The following is an 11,028-nucleotide window of genomic DNA, read 5'->3' as shown; positions in this document are numbered from 1 at the left end:
GGCAGCTAGCCTCGCTCCATGCGTGCCCTCAACTTTCGCTGCCTCCGCCTCGCTCTCCGCTCGCTCGCACTGGGACGCGGTGGCCGCGCTTGTCTGCTTGCAAGGCAATCGCCAGAGCGCGCGCGCGCAGGGGCTGCTGCTTCGGGGTGGGGGCGCAGCCCGAATTTCCTGCCAGCGAGCGCGTGAGGGGCATTCTCAAAGCAGCCAGCCCCAGAAAGTAGTGACCGGCCTCCTCAGATTACTCCGGGTTGGCTCCTCCCTTGCTTCTCCCCCCCTCCACCTCCAGATTTGCATAAAAAAGGCCAAGAAAACTCTGGCGAGGCCCCAGCCTCTGCTCACTCTGCTCCCCCGGGTCGGAGCCCCCCGGAGCTGAGCGCGGGCTTGCAGTGCCTTGCCCGCGCCGACCTCCCGGCTCCCGGCTTCGCGCGCTCGCGCCACCGGCTGTCCAGAGCCCACGAGCAGAGCGAGCGAGTCCGGGACGAGCTCGGGCTCCGATCGCCACTCGCTTCCCCAGCTCGGCTCCCTCAGCCCCCCGGGGGTCGCTAGTCCACGATGCTGCGGGGCCCTGCCTCGCTGCTTCTGCTAGTCCTCGCCTCGCACTGCTGTCTGGGCTCGGCGCGTGGGCTCTTCCTCTTCGGCCAGCCCGACTTCTCCTACAAGCGCAGCAACTGCAAGCCCATCCCCGCCAACCTGCAGCTGTGCCACGGCATCGAGTACCAGAACATGCGGCTGCCCAACCTGCTGGGCCACGAGACCATGAAGGAGGTGCTGGAGCAAGCGGGCGCCTGGATTCCGCTGGTCATGAAGCAGTGCCACCCGGACACCAAGAAGTTCCTGTGCTCGCTCTTCGCCCCTGTCTGTCTCGACGACCTAGACGAGACCATCCAGCCGTGTCACTCGCTCTGCGTGCAGGTGAAAGACCGTTGTGCCCCGGTCATGTCCGCCTTCGGCTTCCCCTGGCCAGACATGCTGGAGTGCGACCGCTTCCCGCAGGACAACGATCTCTGCATCCCCCTTGCTAGCAGCGACCACCTCCTGCCGGCCACAGAGGAAGGTAAGCCTTCCCTCTTCGTTCCATCCACTTCCAAGTAGCCTGAGGTGCTAGGACCTGAGAATAGGGTGGAGGGACACCCCGCAGCCACCACTCCAAATCTTAGTTTGTCCAGGCTGGGGTCCTAACCTTGGATATGGCAGCTGTCCCTGCCCTAGTCTGTTGCCATACGGGGTATCAAATTCGAGATATCCACCCATTCGCCAAAATTCCTCCTTGGTTCTAACAGCTCCTCTTAGGTCGTTAAGAAAGCCAAACAAAAGTGGCAAGCCTTATTTTTATTTTATTTTATTTTATTTTTTTAAGATTCTTGCTCTGAGACCCCACTTCTGAAAGCGTTTACCATAGTCCTAGTGATAGCACCCAGGCCAGACACTTAGGCTCGGCCTCTCTGCTCCTTCTCTTCCTACTGGATACAAACAATACGCACTGACCACTTTCTGAGAATTTTTGTCCTTTGCCAATGTAGATTTGGAGATAAAACGAAGACTGCCTGGGAGCGGGTTGGACCCTGAATATGGGTTTTAGCTCCCCAGGTGTTTGAGGGAGAGAGGATAAAGGGAATCTCCTGAAATCATCTTTCTGTCACTATCGGCTTTTATCTTCTGAGTGGTTTTAATTAGCTGGGGGGGGGGATCATGCAGAAGAGTTCCCTCCAGTTTTTAGAAAAACAGAGGGAAGTTCATAGGCAAAAAACCATCAAAGCAATGAAAACCTCATGGGCTCTTGATATTTTTCCTGAAAGGAAAAAGTATACAATGTGTCTGAGCTGATTTAGGCCCCCTGAGATAGAAAGGGGGCTTCCTAACCCCTCTCAGGCTGCAGCAGCATCTCCCTTTCAATCTCTAATTGTTTTCCTGCAGACATCATTAGTTAAAGAAAATACAAAGTTGTTTAGCAATCTTTCCTGGCAGGCACCATGAGTCTGCAATCATCTTATTGGTTAGGTTTCTAATTTATTGCAAATGTTTGGCATTTTTCAAACGTTCGCCCAACATATACAGTAGAATAACCAATACAGGTTGGTAGCATTTCAGATACATTCTGAGCCTCCTGACTGGAAGCGTTTCTCTCTGGTTGGGTAGGGCTGGGGTTGTTTTGTGGGGGTTGCCTTTGTTTCTCTTCCTGCTATCAACCCAAATATACACTGGGTAATCCTCCAGTGTTCGCTTTCCTCCTTCAAAATAAGCCTGTGTCCCTGCAAAGTTTACTCTTCCACACTTTCCAAAATCAGACAGCTTGTATGGCTAACAGGGATTTTCCCTGTGACAATCCAGTTTCATGCTAGTGAAAACCTACAAGATTGTACTTGAATTTTGAAGATATCACTGGGCACATGTATAAATTAGAGAAAGTGTTTCCTTCATGGGAGTATGTTTTCACGACAGCCTTGGGCAGACTGATGGCTGTAAAGTGCACAGCGCCCCTGGGCTCTGCTCAGACAAACCCACGGAAAAAGATTTTCTTCATCCACACCACCTCGTTGCACGGGCAAGGGTAGGCAACAAGCACCTGTACCAAGCACCTGGAGGGAAATAATGAACTAAACCGGAACTGAACCACAGACTTGGCAGGAAGCACAAGGTGAAGGAGAGCCGGTTAGAGCTGGCTGTGGGAATTACTGAGATGTGCTTCCTAGATGCAAACAGGCCCTATTGGTTCCTCACAGCACCACACTGGCCATCATCCCCAGCCCAGAGGAGGAAAAAAAAAATCTGCAAAACAATCCACTAGACTTACAGCCCTGCTGAGCAGAAGAGGCTTTCTCTACGTCCTGCAGATAAGAACCTTCCTTCCATTGTAGTTTATGGTTATCCATTTTCCCATGCCCCCGTGGGGTTTAAATCCCTGAACACTTTCTCCTTAGAGATTCCAGAATGCCTGGATTCATCTGAGGAGTGAGGAGGAGGATCTGAAAAGCCTCTCCAGGTCATCTTGCCCCCACACCTACCCACTGTCCACGGCTCCCTTTTTATTTGAGGGTTAGTGCTAATAAAGCCAGACATGTGGCCGCTCTGATTTCACCCAACCAGAAGTGGAAAGAAAGGGCAGCGAGGGACCGAGGGGTCCAATTTCTATGGAGGAGGCTGAGGCAGGGGTCACAGGGGACAATGGCCGAGCTGGCCTGGCCCGGTCCTTTTGAGTTGTTTACAAACGCCACCTGCTGTTCCCTTCTAAGCAAACTCACGGAAGCTCTTTTCACATCCCCAGCTCCCAAGGTGTGTGAAGCCTGCAAAACCAAGAACGAGGATGACAACGACATAATGGAAACTCTTTGTAAGAATGACTTCGGTAAGTAGCTGCCACGGCCAACAGATGTCACATCCATCCGCCTTACATTCACCAGGCAAAGTTAAAAAGTAGAAATCGGTAAGAAGTCGCCAGATGAGGCTGGGTGAGACATGATCACCTCTCCTGTTCCCTAAGGTCACCTAACTGGCTCTTAAACCTCTTCATATGTAACCACCTCGAAATGAACTACCCTGGACGACATTCACTGTTTCCTGAAACAATAACCAAGTGGGAGTTTCCCAAGGCACCAGTGCACGATCGATAACTGCTAAACTCTTTGGTGGTTTGTTTTTTTGTTTTTTTGTTTTTTGGTTTTTGTTTTGGTTTTGGTTTTGGTTTGGTTTTTTGTTTGTTTGTTTGTTTGTTTGTTTGTTTGTTTGTTTTTTTGGTGCCAACACACAGAATCCCATGTCACATGCTGCTTGGCATGTGTGCCAAGAACACAGGACCCTCAGCAAAATACAGTCAAGCTTTTACAGTGGCCCAAAATAAACACTTGCACTAGCATCAAACAAAAATATTTTCACTCGATTTGTAGCCCCCATAGGAACACATTGGTCACAGTTTCACAAATAGGGAAGAGGGGGAGGGAGACAGAGACAGAGACAGAGAGACAGAGAGGGGGGAGGGAGGAGAGAGGAGAGAGGAGAGAGAGACAGAGAGGAGAGAGAGTGTGTGCTTTCTGCAAAGATCATTACCAGCACCTGAACCTACCTGCTGTCTGCAAGCCCCACCCCCAGTTGGGGGGAGGAAGGAAATTACCTAGATGAGGGCCAAAGCCAAAATCCCACATCACAGCCCCCAGCCAGCACTGTTGCTTTAATCCTGCCCCAAGGATAGTCATGTGAGGTTGTATTAGCATCCCTAAAGTGTATTTATTCAGTCAAAAGCTGGAAGTTGGTGGTGAGCAGAGGTCTAACCGATCCATGTTAACATTTCCATATACTCAACAAATCTGTAAGACCGAAGAAACTGGTGCCACTGTACACACACACACACACACACACAAGTCTCAAACACTGAGAACAGTTGAACCTTGGCTGGTTCCTGAACTGTAGCCCTGACACAAGGAAACACTTGAGGCTGCTGAGGAAGGATAAAGACAGATGGAAAGCTCCAAGCCCTAGCTAATAACTGCCAAGTAGATGGAGCCTCACAGGGCGTCATAAGGTTTCACATGTCTGTCTTCAAACAACAGATCTCATACTATCTCAGGGCCGGGTACGTTCACAGTACGTAGTCTTCAGCCTCAAGAGTCTTAGATCACGGTCCTCTGCTGCCACATGTCAGAGAATCATTTAGAAAAACGTACAATTCTAGTAAGTATTTTCTGCAGCAGTTTAAGCTCTTGGCATTACACATAAAATTTCCTTGCTAACTTTCATAGGAATCTAAAGGAAATGCATTTAACACACACACACACACACACACACACACACACACGTTTGTTTTGTGGCTTACCAATCAGAGGACAAACCTTCTCAAAGGGCCATATGAAGTTGTGAGCTAAGAAGCCGTGTGAGCTGCACAGGGCAGCAGCCAGGACCATCACTCTCTCTGCCCTGTTCCTTTGAGATAGCGACAAGGAAGGAGTACTCCACTTTGCCTCTGCGCCTTGGGGAACAGTAGACAGAGCAGGTAGAGCAATGAAACATATTTAACTTGCATCATCCTGGCACGCACGGCACTCCCCACCCCAACGACACACTCGAAACAGAGGAACAGAAAGCCCCACCTTACCTCTGCACTGCAGGTTACCCACCATGCCACTGGACCCATGACTGTCACCTCCGCCTCCCAACACACCCTGTCTCCCAGTCACACCTACCGGAGCAAGACTGTTATGTTGGGTCTTCGATTCCCTATGTTTTGTCTCAGCTTCGAGTCTAAGGAGGAATCCCTTCCCCTATGATATATGTTTTAGAGCTAAAGAGAGGTAATGAACACAGCTCCTAGCTCAAACTGATGCTTCTGGTATTTAAAGATCAAGAATGTTTCATTGGCCAGGTAGAGCCTGCCCCATCCATGTCAGAGACAAGACTCTTGGCTAATATATACCCAGTTCAATTCACCCCTATGGCGGCCTCTTATTCCTTAGTAGAGTCACAGAAACATGTGACATTTCAGGCACATTCCGTAAACTCTGAGGAGTTAGTACTATGGTTCAGGAAAAACTGTCATTCACCAAGTCACAGCACCCACGCTCCCCCATGCAGCACCATTCATTTCTATTTTGGCTGGAGAGCCAGCTCAGTTGAATTCCCTGTCTGAATGTTTTTTAAAGGAAAAGAAAACCTCAAAGACATACACACACACACACACAATTCTCCACTATTACTAATTTAAACAATGCATTAAACCCCATCAAAGTTGGGAAGTCAGACATGCGTGTCATCCATTACAGCTGTCGATGGCACCAAGAGTCTTGGGACACACTGGAGCTGAGCAACTTTATGCTCCACGAGGACAGATATTTGACATCGCCTCAAGAGAACACAGTGGTAGTGCAGAAGGAGGTTTGGGGACTGAGATAGGACACAAGCTACCTGGGTGGCCTGGTACAAGTCACAGACACTTCTCTCGACTTGCATCTTGGTGTACTAATGAGCTTTTAATGGGATGGCCCTTTCTAACCTGAAAACTCTATCCTTTTCCTGCATGTGTGGAGTCTTGACATTTAATCCCGGCGTATGTGTTTCCCAACGCATAGTGTTCACGGCTATAAAATGTGTCTTTTATAGTAAACAACCTACGTTTTGGTCTTAACATTCTGATGACTCTACATACACATTTTGGAAAGAGTACATACATGATCTGTAAATGCCTTGGCCTCGGCCAGGCAGATAGAACACACGAGAATGAAGTCTTCAGAAAAACACTTTTATGGCTAAACATGTTGTGCTCTTTAAAAAAAAGAGAGACTTGCGTTTTTTTTTCCCCTCCTTGTTACTTTACTAAATCAAAAGCAGCTGCAAGACCCATTTCTCCTTCCCCTGTAATCTGTTCTTCAGAAAACAGTGACCATGATACCATGTCCTCACAAGTTTGCCTAGAAACCTCTCTGACATAATAAACCCAGTTTAAGGTTTGCAGCCAGGGAGGCTCAGGTTTCACTGAAGAGCTAGGCATTTCTCCTCATGCTGAAGACTCCTCCAATAGGGGAGTCGTTTGCTGGGAGTAGCAAGAACCACATGCCAAGTGACTTACCAACACAAGGGGCGGTGTGTGGAGAAGAGTTATCTGAGTCCTGCAAGAAGGTTCTGGAACGATAGCTGATTGGAAACAAATGTCCTGCCAATGTTTGGGGACTTTAGAAATGGAACTGACTGCTGACCTCAGGGCCAAAGCCCCTACGCGCAACCCTCATGGTCTGTTCGGTTCTGGGAAGCCCCTCTTCTCCACACAGACCAAGTGCAGGGTAGACAGCAAGGCTTACAAACCTACCCTGTTCTCCCTTGTCATAACCCGTGTTCTGTATTGCCGTTCCTGCCCCCTCTTGTCTTCACAGCACTGAAAATCAAAGTGAAGGAGATAACCTACATCAACAGAGACACCAAAATCATCCTGGAGACGAAGAGCAAGACCATTTACAAGCTGAACGGGGTGTCCGAAAGGGACCTGAAGAAATCAGTGCTGTGGCTCAAAGACAGCCTGCAGTGCACCTGTGAGGAGATGAACGACATCAACGCTCCCTATCTGGTCATGGGACAGAAACAGGGTGGAGAGCTGGTCATCACCTCCGTGAAACGGTGGCAGAAGGGCCAGAGAGAGTTCAAGCGCATCTCCCGCAGCATCCGCAAGCTGCAATGCTAGTTTCCTAGTGGGGTGGCTTCTCGCCGGCCAGGCCCTGGGCTCCGTGGACCACTTCCACTCTGCGACCTCATTTCCGGTTTCCCAAGTACTGTCGGGAGAGCTACAGCCTCAGCTTGGAGCCGCTTGCCCTGCCTTTTGCATGTGTGTATCCTAACGTGTCCTGAGTTATAAGGCCCTAGGAGGCCCCGGGAACAGATAGCTATTTTCACATAAAGCGAAAAGTCCATCCAGATCTTGTAGAAATATTCCAACTAATAAAATCATGACTGTTTTTTATGAAGTTTTAAAACAGCTCATTTTAAGGGTAGTTTTGAATAGCTGTAGTACTGTGACCCGAGGGGCATTTTCTCTCTTTGGTCAGTCTGTTGGTTTATACTGTGCCCTTAGGTTGCCATGTCAGGCAAATTGTTTCTTTTTTTCCCCCCTCTGTGGTCTAAGCGTGTGGGTCCCAGACTTGGTGGTTGAGATAAAGCTGGCTGTTATCTCTGTTCCAGCCTGAGACTCGGCGTCTAAATCTTCAAAGGTTTTCACTGCTCATTTTACACCCTCATTAACTCCGACCGTTGCATGCATCCCAGCCCAGCTACAGAACTTCATTTTATAAGCACACATTAACCATTCCTCATTGCATGATGCCTTCAAATAAAGGGCAACGTGAATACAGCTTATAAATCGACGAGTATTTTAAGCCTTGTTTAAAACATCTTTTTACTCCATTTTTTTTCTTTTTTTTTTTTTTTTTTCTTCAAACTAAATCATTGTAGCTAACCTGTAATATACGTAGTAGTTGACCTGGAAAAGTTGTAAAAATATTGCTTTAACCGACACTGTAAATATTTCAGATAAACATTATATTCTTTGTATATAAACTTTACAGCCTGGTGTATTTATTCCTTGTCTTTCCGCCATGGCTCCTTTGACCAAGGAGCTGGGAAGGAGCCCTGCCCTCAGGAGGCCCAGCCCTCCCCACAGCAGGTTGAAGTTACCAGTTACTCCAGTGTTTTAGGACTCCTGTCCCCGTACATTAGCATGCACCTCACATTTCACTGCTCGCATGCACCTCACATTTCACTGCTCGTGGCTGCTCCTGCGGACTGCAGAGACTCGAAGGCTCCTGTTGGCTGTCTCCTCAGTTCAGTTGTGTGCAGCGGGACTCTGAACTGCAGGGTCCTATGCCTCACAGTCCTGCTATTTATTGCTGGAGATTCTTAGAGTGAGAAGAGCAGCCACTGTGAGCGTGGTAAGTCCTTCCCTCCTTAAGCTCTGAGGTAAAGAAAGCTATGATTAGTAGACCATCCATTGGAAGCCAGGATAGAGAGAGAGGATGCTGAAAAACAGATTAAGGAAGAGTCAAACAGACAGTCTTAATCTGTGTAGGCCGCTGTGACAAAAAAAAAAAAAAAAAAAAAAGCTTAGACTGGTCAATTAACACACAACAGAAATCTATTTTGCACAGCTCTGGCAGTTGGAAAGGCTATGGTCAAGAAGCCAGGAGACTTGGTGTCCTGCTCTCTGCTTCATAGATGGGTCCTTCTCACTGTCTACCAATATGGCAAAGGGGTGAGAAAACTTCCCTGGGCCGCTTTAATAACAGCAGTAACCTCATTTCTGCCATGGGGACCTCATCTAATACCAACTCCTAATACCAACTCGCTGGAGACCTCACCTTACAATGAATTTCAGAGGGACACAAATAAACCTTAGCCATGAGTATCCAGATACTTCGTTATTCTATTATAAAACTTAGACACTGTATCCAGTGCATGAAAGCCAGGCCCAGAGACCAGCCAGCAGGGCTCCTAAAACAGGCAAGCCAGTGAGAAAACAGACTCTGCCATCCATTCAGCGCGGGAGTGAACTGCGGAAGTGTGAGGACACTCGTCTTTGCACGAGTACTTAGTGAGCAAATAGTGACTGATAATGTGCCACGCGTGCTTTAAGTACTGAGAACACAGACACCACAGATCACTTTATAGAGATCGTGTAAGGAAATGAAGAAAAGCCAAGAGCTGGAAGATCGTGTCAGTAAAACTGGTGATTCGTCTGGAGAAGGGATGCAGATAGGGTGAACACAGCAGTTCCTTGCCAACTCTGATTTTCTAAAAGAAAATTCCAATGTGCGTGCGTGCGTGTGTGTGTGTGTGTGTGTGTGTGTGTGTGTGTGTGTTTCTGTCTGACTGTCTGTCTGTCTACACAAGAGTGCAATGTCTGGCAAGTCCAGGAGATGACACCACATACCCTGAAGCTGCCATTACAGGCAGTTGTGAGTCACCCAGTGTGGGTCCTGGGAACCAAGCTTGAGTCGTCTGCAGGTGAGGCACACGCTCTTAACCAGAGTCACCGCTCCTGCCCCTAATCTGACATTTCTAATGGTGGTCATGTGAGGGCTTCCTCTAACAGCATTGTATCTATCTAGCTGAATACCCTCTTCCCTTCCATCCCTCGCCATCTACAGCACCTCAGACTCCTCTCCCTACACAGCTAATGTGGTCCACTCCCCAGGCTGCACGGTTTAGCCAACGCCTTTCATTTTCCTCTGCACCACCACTAGATTCTGCTTCTCATCAGATCCTCAAGACAAATCCCATGGATACCACCAAAGCACGACCAGAAGAAGCAGGGGGTGGATGGGGGAATTCTGTAGGGGTCCCTGCAAACACTGCCGCCCTGCAGAGTAACACAGCAAGAGAAGAAGCCAATCCAGCTCAATATGACTTAGTTAGAGATCCAGTGTCTGCTCAAAGCTCTACAGTCTGACCCCGAGACATTTACTTTTGACCTACTTACACAGTAAACTTTGGGAGGGGGAGAGTTATCACTATAAAGTTTAAGGCACGACTATGTTGAAACTCTTTTGCAAAGCACCCGTGATCCCTTCCATAAGAACTGGTTCTATTGACTGAGAAAAGATGCTCAAGAGCCTGGGAAACGTCTGGGATGGACGTGATAGTCTGAGGGATTTGGATGAGGCCCGGTCCTACAGATACCAAAGAACACCAAGTTATTAACTACACCCATTCTCAGCTTTCCAGGCAGAAACAGGTATAAATCACTTCCATTGAAGAGAAAAGCATCCATGTTTAACATCTCTGGTCCCTCTAGTGCTGTGTGTGAGCATGAGAATCTCACAGTCAGACAGTTCAACCATGAGACGTGGGGCTTAGGAGAAGGACAAAAACAAGAAAAACACAAAGAAGCAAACAGTAAATGAAAGGTCCACTTCATCCAAAGTCAGGAGTCAGAGGATAGACACATTCGGCAGAAGTGGTAAAGAGAAACAACTTGGGGAAGACAGGCGCGTGGCGAAGGATACACCCTCAGCTCTCAGGAGGTGGATGCTGGGAGATGAGGTGTTCAGTCGGATCAGGTGAAAGTTCAATGTCAGCCTGCATGACAGTAGATAGAGCTCGCCAAAACCAACAAGCAAACGCACTTGAATAAAAGAAATCTACTTGAATGTTCTCTCTCCAAACAAGCCAGAGGTTGCAACTTTTATCACAGGATACACAGCCTTGGGCTCTACAGAGCACGCTGATGCCAGACAGGGCTTCTGTCAGTGACTCATGCTCTGTCTCCTTCTTGCCATGCATGGCGTCTTGTGAACTTTCCAGTTCTGGCCACTACTCACGCTGGTCCCATCTTCGATGTAGGCATGAGTCATAAAGTGGGCCTGGTGTGGAGCCGATAGGCTTGGGCTCTGCTTTATTGTCTCATTTTGAGCTAATAAACATAGCTTATTTATCCTTGATACGCATGAGACTGTACTCTTAACTACTCCTTTAGCTACTAGGTTTCTTTCGTAGGCAGATGGAGCCCTGACTGTGCATCCAGGAATGGAAACAGAGAGAGCTTTGGACTTCTGAGTTCCTAGA

General features: G+C 48.3%; 1 protein-coding gene across 1 annotated transcript; it reads left to right on the top strand.

The window, feature by feature from the left end:
* The first annotated feature begins 311 nt into the window (after window positions 1–311).
* Sfrp2 (secreted frizzled related protein 2) lies at window positions 312–8,046 on the top strand. The gene is made up of 3 exons (XM_032896717.1): window positions 312–1,054; window positions 3,263–3,343; window positions 6,852–8,046. The coding sequence occupies exons 1-3, from the start codon at window positions 553–555 to the stop codon at window positions 7,154–7,156; spliced, it is 888 nt and encodes a 295-aa protein (XP_032752608.1). The 5' UTR covers window positions 312–552; the 3' UTR covers window positions 7,157–8,046.
* Window positions 8,047–11,028: the final 2,982 nt, after the last annotated feature.

The sequence above is a fragment of the Rattus rattus genome, chromosome 3 (assembly GCF_011064425.1).
Source record: "Rattus rattus isolate New Zealand chromosome 3, Rrattus_CSIRO_v1, whole genome shotgun sequence".
NCBI classification, from domain to species: Eukaryota; Metazoa; Chordata; class Mammalia; order Rodentia; family Muridae; genus Rattus; species Rattus rattus.
This window is presented reverse-complemented; position numbering and strand designations above follow the sequence as displayed.